We start from the raw sequence: 16,151 nt of genomic DNA on the forward strand, positions 1-16,151 counted from the left end.
GTTATTTAATTTAATATACATATACATGTATATATTTTATATGGTGATATAAAATATGGGTATATGATATTTTTATATCATGTATTATTAAAGGTTAATAAATACATTATATATTAGTTATATGTTAGTTTAAATATAATAAAATTATTAGAGTCCTTGTGGGAGAGGGACTCCTAATTAGATTAAGAGTTTCACTCTGTATATAAACAATTAAGGCTCATTATTGATTGATGAAATTTTTGCACATAAAAAAAATCTCTCCAATCCCAAAAGAAACTCACGGCCAACTTTTGAAAAATTGAAGGAAAATTTTGGCCAATTTTTTTATTCGATCACGTCGCGCCGCCGCGCTGCACCGTCTCTGGATTTTTGAAATTCGGAGGCTACAGTCTCAATGCATAAATCGTTTGGATTTTCTAGTGCAAACCAAGCGAGGAAGACAGTCTTCGATCGTGGACCTAATTAGGCGATTAAAGGAGAAGAGCCATTTGTAGGAAATTACAAGAAGGGCTATATCCGCCTAAACACCGGAATAGTTTGGAGTCCAGCATTGAGAACGCAAATGTATAATTCTAAACGTCCTATGAATGTTTTGAACACATGATGCCCAAGTAAAAAATTTTAAACTTCCACTGCGTCTTGTGTGCGAGAACATGATGTCCAAATACAAACTTTCATGAAGATGGCTTAAACGTGGTGCTAATGTATATCATCAAAATTCATGAAATGAAAACTATGCAAATTTGATTCCTTAAAAATTGCCAAAAACATATTGAAATTAATTTCTCTCCCAATGAATACATATAACGCCATATAATTTAATCCCAAACTTCCTCTATTTATTTGAACATATCATATATATTTTATTATACACAAAAGGGAAATCTCGTAAGGTAATAGAACCAAACCTATAACTTATGGAGTCTTGATTTTATCTTCTGTTGCGATGGATTTCTTGCAATGAGCAATGGCGGATTGGATTGCAGCCTGCACCTCCTCCATTGTGCTATCGCCTGTGGTAGGAGTGAGCGTTCCACTTGCCACCAGAAGGCCACTATTTCTAGGAGACGTCCTCATGGAAGCTGGCGCGGAAAATTCTCCTCTCTTCCCTCTTATTTCCTTCTTGTTTCGTACCCGTAAATTCCCCGAAAACGAATAAGCCTGCCGATGGAGTTGGGGGTTCATTCTCCTGTTCCTGAAGGAAAGAAGAGGCTTGATCAATCTCATATACTTTTTCACAGCGTCGCTTATATCGATTTTAGGCTTCCTTTTCTGTTCTTTTTCTTGATGACCACCCTTTGTGTCTCTTGTTTCACACCCTTTTCTCCATTTTGGAATCCAGGAGAAGGATCTTGATTTCGCTGTCTCCTTTTCTTGCTGAACAGTGCCGATGCTGTTTCTGTTGCTGCTGCTGCAACTTTCTTGATCAAAAGTGGGATGAGTATGATCAATGTTGATGAGTCCTTGATCGATGGTTCTGGAGTTTGTGTTTTTTTCATCTTGAAAATCCTTTATCGGAAGAGTGAAACCGTCAATCGAATCTGTGGAGAAGCGGGGCGAGGCGGGAAGATTGGACAAGAGGTGCAGCGGGAGCAAGTGTCCATGGAAGAAAATCTCATCTGCTGGAGTCAAGTCAATAGCAAATGAAGGGTGGGATTTGTTTTTCTCGGCGTTTTCCGATTGCGGATGCAGAGAGATTGTGAAGGTGAATTCGTGTGCAGGAGAAGATGAATTTGAAGGCGGCGATGTTGGATTCAGTGTCGCAATTCTTTGGCCTTCATTTTGTTTACCTTCTTCCTCGTTTCTAGCCACCTGTTGCTGTATTTCCATGGCAGCTGCGAATCGATAATTAAGAGGCTAAAAACGGTGTGGAATGGGGATTTTTTCGCTGTTTTGTATGGTTATAATTTCAAAATTTCTCGGAAAGATAAGGATAATCAGAAGGAAGTGGAATCTTTGTTGTGGGGGGCCTCTTCTGAGTCTATGTGTTTAAACTGTTTTGTGCATGCTGTGGATTGCGGATCAGTAATTTATTTATGAACCTCTTTTTTTTTTTTTTTGACAAATCTTGTGTAACAAATTCATTCAGAAAAAATATTGATATTAGTGGCGGAGTCAAGAATATAACTTTACTAAGACTAGAATTTTAAACTCTAAAATATTTTAATTTTTTAAATTGGTCTACTCGAGATAATATCATATTAATCCAAAATTTATATATAAATTTTTTTAAAAAAAATTGAGCCACCCGTGCTGTCATGTGACTCCGCCACTTATTAGTAGGAAGAATCGAATTCTTAATCGCAAACACTAATTTATTCCAACAATTCGAATACCTTTTTAGAAACGGAACTAACATGTTTTGGCTAGGGGGCATTTAGGTGTAGTGTGAATCAATCCGAATATTACTCATTTTTTATATCTGAATTTAAACTCAATGTTTTAAATATATTATTCAAATCTAAAAAATAACAAGTTTGATTGTGTATGCAATCTCAATAATTTCGAATATCAATAACTCCAAATATCGCAAATCTTTATCTGTGAGACATGTAAACCCTACCGATATTCACAATAAAAAGTAATACTCTTAGCATGAAAAAGTAACTTTTTTTCATGGATGACCCAAATAAAAAATATGTCTCACAAAATACGACTTCTGATACCGTCTCACACAAATTTTTATCTTTACACACCTACTATCGAAAGTTAAGTCTCTAAAATTTAGTCCCATTGGCTAAAACATATTATTGGATTTTTACACTGTTTCACGGCAAAATCAATTTTTTTTAAGTTTCACCTTTTTTTTTTCTCCCGATCGATATATGGGTAAAAATGACCAATTATTTAGTTAATATGGTGATAGTTGTAACGTACGTATACTAAATTTTCATATAATTGGACCTTATTATAAAAAAATTCTAAGCAACTATGGCAACACAATTGCATAAATCTTGTTATATGTACGATGGAGGATAAGTTGAACTAGTTGACTCCACGTACGATGAGCAAATCCTTTTCCGATCTCATTTTAAATGTGAAAGGAAATATTAGTCTTAGTCTAAATTTTGACTAGTGAACAAACTGATACATCAACCGTCTAGTTTGGTTAGAATAATCGGATTTTAATGTCCTTGTACATATATAGTAATCATATATATTTTATTTATTCCATGATTTATACTGATGCAAACTCTACATATATCTCATGGAGTAATGAAATAAACATATATTGCGACTTTAGTAGGTTCCTTGTGAGACGGTCTCACAGATATTTATCCGTAAAATTGGACAACTCTACACATATTTATGATAAGCAATACTTTTGGTACAAAAAATAATGTTTTTCATTGTTGATCCGAATAAGATATTTATCTCACAAAATTTCCTAATTTAATATTTAGTTTTTTTTTTATTTTTATTTCTTTTTCAAAAAAGAATGTTGAAATTTCTTCAATTAATTTATATCAGTCGTGTCTTTGACTAATGACAAGAGGATTGGGCCACACACACGTAAACATGATAGTGCTTGGCTTGGAAAGTAAAATCTCAATCATAGAAGCATTATTAGATCGATCTTCTCCACAGAACCAAGGTAAGATAAGCGTAAGGAAAAGGGATATTGCAAAGTTCTTGTCTTATGTCACGTTGCTGGCTGGCTGACTGTCCAGTCTTCCTAACACTTTTTTTGTCTTCAAGAATATAACAACGACAATTCAAGTCCCTAATTGGAAAATTAGTAGGAAACCGAAAATGATTTCCTGCCGAGGAATTACCAGGGGTTATACATCGTACCGTATCGAAAACAATATTACCGTATGCTGTACCGAAAATTATTGTATAAGAATATATACGTAGATATAGTTCTGAAACTTCTGTATGGTATCGATATATATGGCGTTTTATATCGAAAAACACTTTATATAATTTTTTAAATTTATAACTTTATTATTTAAAAATATCACGTATTTTTTAATTTATATATATTGTTTCGATATTTCGATATTTCAGTGTATATCGAAATTTTTCATATTTCGTATAGTTATCATATCGAAAATTTCGATAATTAGGTATTTTTCGATATAATAACGTCGGTATATAAAAAATTTCGGTATTTTTGCACCTTTGTCAACGACGTTTGGAGTTTTTCTTAAAAAAAAAGATCATGCGGAAAAATATTTAAATTTTTTTTTAAATAATTCAGATAAAATATGTGTCGGTACATCCTAATATCCTATGTTGATTTGCTTCTTTTAATTAGCGGCCTCCAGTGCCAAACGGAAAATAATTAAAGAAAATATATAGGAGGTCCGATGTGCACGTGCAGAAACGCACACGTGTTCACACATTCACAGGGGGTGGAAAAAGTGGGCACGGGGGGGTTAGCTAGCTAGCTAAGCTAGCTACGAGGATTTTCATACGGCTGTCCAGTTTGAAGTTTCCAGCAGAAACTTTACGTGTATTATCATTCAAAACACTAATTACAAATATTCTATACATTGAGATCCAACATAAGAATGTATTTGATTTTAAATCGTATATTAGATAGATAAGATAATTTAACTCGATCGTTACTACTTCTTAGGTGATACTATAATAAATTAAATTTAAAAGATGACGTCTGAATCGTTTCCTCTGTTGAACGCGACTGTACAATGACACTTAAGTTGTTACATGCTTAAACTGTTAGATCATCTCGGACAAAATTACTTTATTTTACTGCTGCCAAAATTGACTTCTTGAAATATTTCTACACCAATCACTAAGCACACCTACTTTCAAAAAGAACATTCCCAGAAGATTTCTTATTATTTCATTGATAACAGTTATTATATTTCATATCATATTTATTTGTAAGTTTATTGGTACAAATACAACATAACTACTTAAATATTTTACATGGAATATTCATTCAGATTTCCGTCCGTATTCCTCGTTTATTACCTTGCTCTATGTGAAAATCCAAAATTAACGTTACCGATATGTTAGGTTAGCCTTTTAGGTGGTTGATCCCAGCAAACTCCATTGATTGACCCATAATTGTTAGTGAAGTTGATGTGGGGCATAATGTTGTTCATCTCACTCAATGGTATGTTATCTTTAGAATAATATCACCGTCGTAGACAGAGGCAAAGGCATATAAAGCTCGGGTGGTTCAATTTTTTTTTAAAAAAATTTATATGTAAATTTTGTATACTTTTAGAATAATATGATAGTAGCCCGGGTAGATCAATTTAAAATATTAAAAGACTCTAGAGTTTAAAATTCTAGTTCGGGTAGAGCCATATGCCACTGATGGTAGATCTGAATTTTTTTTAAAATTTTACCATGTAAGAACCATACTTTGGATATAGATCTAGTCCTAATAGTAGATTGAACAAAAATAGATTTTCCATTAATATGTTGATATTCCAGATATGCATGCAAGAAACAAGAAAAAGGAGAGAGAATTTGGGAAATATAATATTGTAGGCAGCTAAGCCACCTGTATCTCTTATATTGCTATATGTATGTAAATACCTTGTAGCCACGCTTGTTTGGCTCTGCTTCGGCGTGTTAGGTTGATTAGGACGCACAATTGGATGAGTGACTAGTAGATTTGATCCATTTATGCATGTGCTGAAATACATAGGAGTTCTCCTCAAAACCAAAAATAAATAAAAAACCAAAAAAAATACAAAAAAAAAAAAACCATACATACATAATCCCAATAACCAGAAATCACTAAGAAATGGGGTAGGTGTTTATTGATGGAAATGTGAGTTATCGATGGTAAAATGAGGTTGTTTCACCGACTAGATTCCTAAGCACGCATAAAATCATAAACATGAACGATAAAAGAGGACTGTAGGTGACCTCCAGTATATCTCTTTTGTCGCTCAAGTCAAATACTTCAAAATTATATTGTTAATGGAATTAGAATAAAATCACTTACCTCCCAATCTTGATATTGGCATCCTGTTTGTAGAGACAGAGAATTCCAGCCCCTAAGAGAATTCTTATTTTGATTATTCATGAGGTCAACGCCCTAGATCGGGAATCTTGCCTCTCTTCAACCTAGTAAGTCAATCAACTTATGAGATTCTATCATAATGGAAACGGGATAGAGGTCGAACATTGAATAGCTAGACCGACATTAGTCTCACTCGAGCACTAAGCTTATCTTTGGTGTTTCGCCTACCTTCCTCGAGAATCAGCCTTTACTCCTGCTAGCTAGGGACACTCATAAAGTCGGTTTCACTTACGTCCAAATAGTACATGAAACCTTCGGAGGTACTCGGATCATCTCTTGCCCGGATTTTAGGAAGTCGGGAAGCCAGGGAAGTAAGGAAAGGCACCGGGCTCTTAGCTAAGCCCGGGAAGTATGAGCTCATGTAGTATAAATAGTACGCAGTGCTCCACGTTTCGATCATCCACCCAAGCACCCCGGAACAGATGTCACTTCCGAGTCCACATGTATGAGATCCCATGTCTCGATAATCATTGAAAGGTCTGTCAGCGCACGTAAGGAGTGATGCGATGGCCTACCTATCTCGCCATAAATAGCAACTAGGCACTGAAAACAAGGTCATCATTGAATTTTCTCCTATAAAACCAGGTTTGCTTTACATTAATTGATTTAGATATTCTTTCACAAAAGAAAATACACAATCATTATACATTCCTTCGCATAAACACTTGACTGATTTAAGCGTAAGAGTGATCATGCCGGAAAACCTTCTGGTGCCCTACTAACTTTCTTTGCTCCCTTAAGTGTGCAGACTCTTTGTCTCAGGTAATTCTTATCCCAATTCCAGTTTTCCCGAGCCAGAATCTACCTGATCATGTGTAACAGTCCACCAAACTCAACCCGATTCACTCGGTCGACATAAGCACATATTGAATTCCCCCTTCCTTTATAAGCTTATCAGGCACATAAGCTCTTGAAACTAAGCTGATACGCTGCCATTTTTAGTTAAACCTTTTCAAGATGGGACATGCTGACCTTAAGAGCTTTATATCGCGAACTTTGTCCTTCATAGTTTGGTATCATAAGCGCAGGTGAGCGGGCAATCTCCAAGCAACTCCCTTTCAACGGGTTATCATTATCCCACTACTAAAGCTAACTCAGATGGATGACCGATCGGCTTTGGGCCTTGTGGACTGGCTCTGCTTTTTTTGGTCTTGGCATTGTGGGCCGAACTAATCCTAGGATCACCAATCTCCCTCAAAAAATTCGAATTGGACCAAGAAAATCAGAGGGATGCAGCAGAGAAGTTGAGAGTGTTTTGTTTGAGGCACTTTATGGATAGCCTAAGACCCACCATTATGAGAGATGTGATGTTGATGAGACCAAGAGAGTATGTGGCATCCACTGCTTATGCTTTTCAGGCAGAGCAAAAACTGAGGGATATAGATGTGGAGATGCAGAGGAAGAGGTATCAGGCACAGCAGAGCTCACATCCTAGTAAGAGGCAGTTCACAGGACCTCCCAGACACCCGAGGTAGCAGAAGCCTCAAGGCCAGTTCAAAAAGCCGAGGCAGCAGAAGCCCCTTCAGAATTTAGGTGCCCAGAGATAGGAGGAGAGGCAGCCATGCAATCAATGCAACCGTTTTCATTACGGTAAGTGTATGTGGGGGACATTCAAATGTTTTATCTGCAAAGAGGAAGGACACAAGGCCGTCGATTGCCCAAGGAACAAGGGGCCTACTACTGGTAGGGCTTATGTCATGCATGCAGAGGAGGCAGAAGCAGATCCAGACTCGACATTGATCACCGGTAACCTATTTGCTTAACATTTTTTTAATTGCCTTGATAAATGTTAAGTTGGTTAGTGGAATTACTTTTGGGATCAAAGACTTTGATGTTAATAGGTTGTATGCTCTAATTAGATGGATTTAAGGGTTGAAATGATTAATTTAAGAATTTTGGTTGGTTAAAATGTGTAATTTCAAGAATTATTAAGGATTTAATTGGAGAATTTTCGAGAATTATGGATTTATCGATAGAATTTCTCGAATTTATGAGGCTTGAACAGACTTGATGGTATATTTTGTCGCATTAAGGATATTTATTTCAGGTGTAGCCACATATGCACTGCTAGATTTAAGAGCTACACATTCATTTATATCCGAGACTTATGTCAAGTGACCAGGAATTGTACCTAGAGGCCATGGATTTGGGAGTTTTGATTCCTTCCGGGGATCAGATGTCTACTTCGAGTATAGTAAAGAATTTGGAACTTCGTTTGCAGAAGAATGTTGTTCAGGCAGATCTGATTGTGCTACCGATGACTGAGTTTGACATCATTCTAGGCATGGACTGACTTTTGTCGAATGGAGCTTTGACATATTTTCGGCAGAGGTCAGTTTCTGTTCAACCGCCCAGTGGGAAATCTTTCATTTTTTAGGCAACTAAGGAACAAGCAGATGTCGCACATCATTTCTTGTATCTGTGCAAGGAAAACTATGAAGAGAGACTGCCAAGCATTTCTGGCTAGTATTGTGTCAGTATCTGAGCCAGCCGGTCAGAGACTAGAGGATGTCGAGATTGTCAGAGATTTTCCTAGCGTCTTTCCTGAAGACATTTCTGGCATTCCACCAGATAGAAAGGTGGATTTTTCTATTGAACTGATGTCGGGTACAATGCCAATTTCTAAGGCACCCTATCGTCTAGCACCTGCTGAGATGAAAGAGTTGAAATATCAAATTAAGGACTTGCTGGACAAGGGTTTTATCCGCCGAGCTTTTCTCCATGGGGCGCACCGGTTCTGTTTTTGAAGAAGAAGAACGGCAGTATACCACTCTGCATCAATTATAGAGAGTTGAACAGAGTCACCGTCAAGAATAAGTATCCCCTGCCTAGAATTGAGGACTTATTTGATCAGCTGAAGAGAGCATCAGTGTTCTCAAAGATAGATATTTGTTAGGGATATCACCAGCTGAAGATGAGAGAGTCATATGTGCAAAAGACGGTTTCTAGGACTCGATATGGGCACTACGAGTTTATGGTGATGCCGTGCAGGTTGACTAATGCACCAACGATTTTAATGGATCTCATGAATCGCGTATTTCAGTCATATTTGGATCAGTTCGTCATAGTCTTTATAGATGACATACTGATCCATTCAAAGAGTAGGGAGGAGCACAGTCAGTACTTGAGAACTGCATTGCAGACATCAAAAGACCTACATTTATATGTCAAGTTCAGCAAGTGTGAGTTATGGCTAGACAGAGTGGCGTTCTTGGGCCACATTATTTCCAGAGGGAGTCGAGATTGGGGCTGGTGAAGATTTGGAGAATTTAGATTTAAGTTTAAGCTTTTATTTCAGTTGTAACGTTTCTGCATTAAATTATGTCTTTTTTCGGTTATTAGGTTGTAAAGACATTGTTATTTCTTTGGAATTTCTGATATAAACTGGATTTGGTTTATGCCGTTCTACGAGGCTGGTTGTTTTCTATTGTGTGATTGTTAAACAAAGCAAGTGTCGACTAACCCCTGTCCCGGGGCATGAAAGATCTAGCCTCGACTGTAGATGAAAAAATTGAGGTTTGTTTATTTTTGAACAAAAAGATCAGCCTATCTCCAAGAAATTGATACGATCTACGGGTACTTTTTCTGTAAATCTTGCAACCTGCATAATCTACATCTGAATATGCAATCAAGTTAAATGTTGATCTTTGGGGTACCGAAGACCCACACAAGGAATGCCTTTTAAATTCTTAGTAATTTTTTATCTGTTATGTAATGTTGTTGTTTAGTATTAGCTTGAAATCTAGCACATTAACATATATCAAACATAATGTCTAGCCGAATATCAATCAAATATAATAGTGATCCGATTAAGTCTTGATACATTGTTACCTCGACTGAGATTTATCTTCATCTTTGTCTATTTTGATTGATGAGCTTATGGGAGTGGTGACAACAACAAAATTTTTCATTCCAAACTTCTTTATCAGTTTTTTTTTTTTTTTTTTGCACTCGTCCTGGTTCGTGAATGTGTCATTGTCTGGCTATTTGACTTTCAATCCAAGAAAGAAAGTTATTTTTCCCATCATGCTCATTTCAAGCTTATCCTGCATTATCTTGGAGAATTTCTCACATAGCTTTGGGTTAGTAGAACCAAAGATAACATCATCAACATAAATTTGAGAAAGTAAAGTATGATAACATTTTGTAAACTTGAATAAATTTCATCTACAGTCTCAATGACAAAATCATGATCAGGGTCGAAACTATGTCCTAACATAAATTAGACAATGCATCTTACCAAGCTCGAGGAGCTTGCTTTAAATCATATAAATTTTTATCTAGTTAAAACATAATCATGATTCACATGACTAATAAATCTAGGTGGTTATTCAACATATACTTTCGTCGTTTAATAAGCCATTAAGGAAGGAAGATTTCATATCCATTTGATATACTTTTAAATCATTAAAGGAAACAAATTCTAGAAATCTTCTAATAGCATCAATTCTAGCTAGAAGAAAAAATTATTGATCAAAATCTATATTATCTTCATGTCTATAATTTTGATCTTCTAGTCTAGCTTTATTTCTTACTTCAGAGTCACCTTTATCCAGTTTGTTTCTAAATACTCATATAGTTCCAATTATATGTTGATTAGTAGGTCTCGGAATTATGTGATAAACTTTGTTTCTCTCAAACTGGTCAAGTTCATTTTACATAGCATCTATCCAGTTTGAGTATACTAGAGCATCATCAATATTTTTAGAATTGAGTTTTTATATGAATGCAACATGTATAAACTCATTTAATATTTGTCTCTAGTTCTAAGAGGTGTTGTAGAGTTACCAATGATCAGCTCGAGTTGATGATTCTTATTCCATCAGAGACTAGGTTCGAAGGGATTTGGATCTTGCTATTGATGAGGTTAATCATTATTGGTATCAGCAAGATTTTATTCTTGAATTATTTCCGTCTAATTATCATCTACCAGCTCAACTTCTTCTGGAATTGGATTGGTTGGAGTATCCTCACGTGCATCTAGACTAGTCTCAAGCCAGGTACTTTTTCAAATATATCTCATAGTTACTATCATAATCAATATTGGTATCATCCCATCTATTATTTAGATCATGCATTTTATCATTTTTACCATCTTGACATACCAAAGATTCATCAAATAAATGTGTACATATCTTCAATATATAGAGTTCTATTATTGTTAACCATTTATGTTCTACTAACATGTGAATATTTTAGAAACACACCAACATCATATTTAGCATCAAAGGAAGTCAAGTTGTTTTACCATTGTCGTGAATATATCACCTACAGCCAATATGATATATCATGTATAGTGTCATTCCAGATCTCATGTGGAGTCTTATTATGCTTCTTATTTATAATTAATCGATTCTGAGAGTGTTTTGTTTGTAAATTTAGTGTCTGTATCACTTCTTATCTTATATATCACAATGAATTTCTTATTTTGAAGATATTTTAAAATATTGACCAGCTCGACACTTGTCTGGTTTTTGTACAACAAAAATATCATTCAAGTAAACCTGGAATAATCATCTACCATCACTAAAATATATCTAATTCCCTTAAACTCTTTATTGGTATAGGACCAAATAGATCCATATATTGTGAATCCAAGCATTTGGTTGAAGATTTATACCCTTTATTTTTAAAATTAAATATTACTTTCTTACCCAGTTGGCATGCAGTACAGATCTTATTTTCAGTAACATTCATTATAAGCAATCCAAGTATCATTTTTTTCTTACTCAGATTGGCAATAGACTTGAAGTTTAGGTGTAAGGTCCAAAATTAAGATGACGTAATCCAACTACATGCAAATCTAGGAAATGGAAAATGAGTAATTAAATGATTTTAATGGCATGAATTAATTTTGATATGCATGATTACATGTTAAAATAGTATTTTTCTACTATAATGCATTAAACTGTATTTTTAAAAGATTATTCGAAATACGATCGAGGAACGGAGACTGAGGGCTGAAAAATGGAAAAAATTTTATTAAATAATTGTTTTTAATTATTTAAAATAAGGTTGATGCTATATGATATTTTTAAGATTAAGGAGTTTTGAGGTGATTTTATACCGAGACGTAATTTTTAACGGTATTCGATTTGCGACTAAAATATGAAATTTCCGACAACTTGGCTAATATTTTCACGAACTTTCCTAAACAAAATATTTTAAATATGCACTAATGGGCCTAATGAGCCTAGTATACCATACTGATGGGCCCAAGCTTACTCTACACCTTTTAATTAAAATAAATAAGCCTAAAACTCCAACCCCAAAACCCTTAAAGCACACGCCCCATTTCCCTAAACCACACAAATTCTTTTCCATCAATAACAACACGACACACACGAATTCTTCAAGGGAAAAGCTTCAGTTTTTGCAAGGAAAATTTAGCCTAGGTTATACGTCGCCATTCTTCGAATCGTCACAATATTTTCGTGCGTAATATATGCAAATGCACGTCTTAACTATTTTTTTCTCATCTATCACACCATAATATTGTTTTGAATTACGTTTGCATAAAAAACATGATTTTCCTTATTAATATTTTCGTTTTTATGGTTGTGGTGTCATGAAAGCATGATTTTATGTTCCAAAAACTTATTTTATTATTGCGTGAATGGGCTGCCATGTTAAAGGATCATAGGGGAACATTTTTACACGAGTTTAAGGGCCACACGGTGCATAGTTAAGGCAGCGTACGAAACTAGACCAAGCTGGAACGAATTGTTGCATGTTTAAGCACTAGGGTTCAGTTAAGGGGAACCACGGCTCAGGGATCAGCCTGGTAGGACCAGGGTTCGGGCCAGGTGTGGTTGAGTGTGAGGAAGAGTCCTAGCCACTGCTAGGACTCAAGCACTGCGGCTGGGAAGGAGTCCTTGCATGATAGGACTCTTCCCGAGCCAAACACGTGTAGCTGCTGAGGGTAGGAGTCACGGCTCGGCCAGGGTGGTCAGGGCTGGATAGGTTAGGTCTGGTGATGGTTCACAGGGGGCTGGGCTCGGTAGTGGCTCAAGGGTAGGAGTCCTAGGCGCATGCATGGAGGGGCTCGCGCATGATCTTGTCTACGTGTAGGAACGTGCAGCAAGCTAGGGGCTGGTTCAAGGGGTCATGGCTGGTTAGTAGGGTCCATAAATGGTTTGGGAAGGGCTTGGCTCGGGCTTGGCTCGAAGAAAAAGTAAGATTGCTCGAGGGTTTGCTAGGGATGGTTCGGTTTTAGGGTTTAAATGGCTAAGGGTTGAACCGTGGGTCCACGTGGGTGGCTCATGGCCCATAAAGGTATTTTAGGCAATAAAAAGTCTATGTTTAAAATTTGGAAATTCAATAGTAAAATTTAAATTAATTCGGGATTAAAATGCACTACGATTTATAATTACAAAATAAATAAAAAGCCATGAATTTAAGCTAAATAAAAATGTAAGAAAGCTTAAATAATTATTTTTGGGATGGTCTAGTGTCAACGAAAGTAAGAAAAAGTCAAAATCAAGAAATTTTACGTCTAGGGGTAAAACAGTCATTTTACACCTGAAAATAGTAAACGTCATGACAGTGCCCTGAATGCTGTAAAATATGTTAATATTTTTATTTTAAACATTTATGAAATTTTATGATGAAACGTTAACGCTAAAAGATATGTTGCATGTTTGGTTTTAAAAAAATTGATTATTATATCCATGAATTTTATAAAGTGATGAAAATATGAAATGTTGAAGGAAGTGAAGTAATTGTGACTAATACGATGATATGAAAGGCCAAGGCTCAGTTGACGGGTGAGAGTGTCGCTGATGTCCCCGCCGCCCAGTACTCTGGTTATACGTAGATGGATCGCTCGACCTTCAGCTAATACGAAAGTCACAATTAATGATCTGAATTCAACGAAAAGGAAAACGTATACGTATATGATGAAAAGGTAATATGTTTATGAAAAAGGAAAATGTTTATGTTTATCCATGCTCATGAAACGTATGTTATGTAAAAGTATTTTGACTGTAGTATGTGATTGTATACATATTTCTCGTTTTCATGGTTATGATTTGCTGAATCAATAGACTCACTAGATGTGTTCGATGCAGGTGAGAATGATGTTGATGTTGTTGAGGACTTGATGGTTGATCTTATTGGACTGAAGGTACACATAACCCGATGTCCAGCGCTAGTTTTCCGCATTTATGATTTAAAGTTTACGTTATAGATTTTTAATATTTTTATGATTCTTTTTGAGTGGCTTTGGAGTGGGTGTTAGAGTTAGCTCTATTTCGAATTATTGCTAAGTTAGGTTTGGTAACGATTGACGATTTTATGTTTCGAATTATTTTCCTTTGGTTTTTCAAATATAGTTAGTTGTTTTATTTTTAAAATTGTACAAAGTTATTTTAAATATACATATATATATATATATGTGTGTGTGTGTGTGTGTGTGTGTGTGCGCGCGTGTGTGTGTGCGCGTGTGTGTGTGTGCGTGTGTGTGTGTGCGCGTGTGTGTGTGTGCGTGTGTGTGTGTTGGTTCATTCAGCCGAAATTATTAGATAGAAAAGAAAAAAATAGTATTTTTTAAGAAAAACGAGTAGTAGACGCTTCATTAGGTAATTCAATCGTATTTGCCACAAGTTCTTATTACCTTTAAAGCAATAAAACATGTAGGATCGTGTTTTTTTTATCTTAATATACTCAACAAGATATCACCATTAACATATTTGACAGTGCATGTGTGTTTTTGAAACTCAATAGAATATCAATTATCACATAACTGACTAATGTTGATCAAGTTTTAACAAAGATTTTCAACTAGCAGCACATCTGTAATGATAAACTTGTCATTGGTAATTTTACTCTTACCCAAAAATTTACCCTGTTAGAATCATTTCCAAAAGTGATTCTTGGTCATTTGCATCCAGTGACTGCTGAAAGCAGCTTGACATTGCCAATCATTTTTCCAGAATAGCCACTGTCTAGATACTAGATGGATTCTTTAATTAGTAGCTGCAATAATTGAAATAAACATTTGGTACCCAAATCTAGTTGGGTCCTGATCAGATTAACCCTTTTGAGAGCCACATTTGAATTAGCCTTTGGCCTACTCGAGTGTGTATCAAAAGAATGTGAGATTGTGCATAATCATGTGTAGTAGAATTATGTGTTCTATGTATCTCCATATTTTGTTAAGGCATTTCATCATTGCCATTCATTTTATATCTCTTTTGACCAACTGAGCCTTGTCTACATTTGAGCCATGTTCAGCTGGACTTGGAACTCTCAAGTTAGCCTATTCCTCTATTCCTAGCCTTGTTGTCATAAGATACAGTCTAAATGGTTTGTGCTTCAGGCTTATCATGTTCATATATCGTGTTGGACCTAACAAAGTGTATCATTTTAGACTTACCTTTATCCAGACAAGATTGAGTACTTGCTTAAGAGGAACTGCGTTTATTGTTGCTAAAACCCAAGACAGTTCTATCACCATCTGGTTTTTGCATCTCATGCATTTTCCCAATGGAAGCAGAAGACTTGTTCCAAGAATCATCTAGCTGATTTAATTGTTTATTTTCAATAATAGTTTCTTGGAACTCTCTTTTCAAGTCATTATTCTCAGTAGCTAGCAGATTGAGTTTACCTTAAAACTATCAAGCTCATTTGCTTCATACAGCTAAGTCACTAGACTTGTATGATAAGCTTTAACTCATATGCAATGCAGTGATAAGATATTCTCGTGTAAATTCACTAGATCTGAAATCAAATACCATGTCATCGACAGTATCTCGCTCAACATTTTCAATTTCCAACTCAACATCAGCCATCAAGCACTGGACTTGCTCTTCCTCACTCTCGCTGGATGAGATACTGAACTGGATGGATCTAAATATGAATTTTCCCATTTCTTTTCTTTCCTTAGCAACAAGTACATTCTAGTCCTTCTTCTTGAGTTATCTCTTGTCATCCCTGGACCTTCTGTTCCCAAACAAGTTCTTTTCATCTTTCTTTAGCATGTTAAAATCTGCAATGAAATGACCGTATTTTCCATATTTAAAAAAATCTTTACTATCATCATCTTTATCCATTTTAAGATAAGAATCAAACTTAGGTTGATTTGTTCTCATAAATATGCTGAATTTCTTAACAAAAAAAGATATAGCTTCATTTCTTA

At 35.6% G+C, this 16,151-nt stretch overlaps 1 protein-coding gene across 1 annotated transcript; it reads right to left on the reverse strand.

The window, feature by feature from the left end:
- Positions 1-794: 794 nt before the first annotated feature.
- On the reverse strand, positions 795-1,996 carry LOC142547211 (BRI1 kinase inhibitor 1-like). The gene has a single exon (XM_075655379.1). The coding sequence runs from the start codon at positions 1,828-1,830 to the stop codon at positions 916-918; it is 915 nt and encodes a 304-aa protein (XP_075511494.1). The 5' UTR covers positions 1,831-1,996; the 3' UTR covers positions 795-915.
- Between the last annotated feature and the right edge of the window lie 14,155 nt (positions 1,997-16,151).

This window comes from Primulina tabacum, chromosome 5, assembly GCF_025594145.1.
Source record: "Primulina tabacum isolate GXHZ01 chromosome 5, ASM2559414v2, whole genome shotgun sequence".
Taxonomy (NCBI): Eukaryota; Viridiplantae; Streptophyta; class Magnoliopsida; order Lamiales; family Gesneriaceae; genus Primulina; species Primulina tabacum.

What these genes read in the sequence shown, in the direction of transcription:
- LOC142547211 (XM_075655379.1), bottom strand. Translation starts at nt 1,830, where the DNA reads ATGGAAATACAGCAACAGGTGGCTAGAAACGAGGAAGAAGGTAAACAA.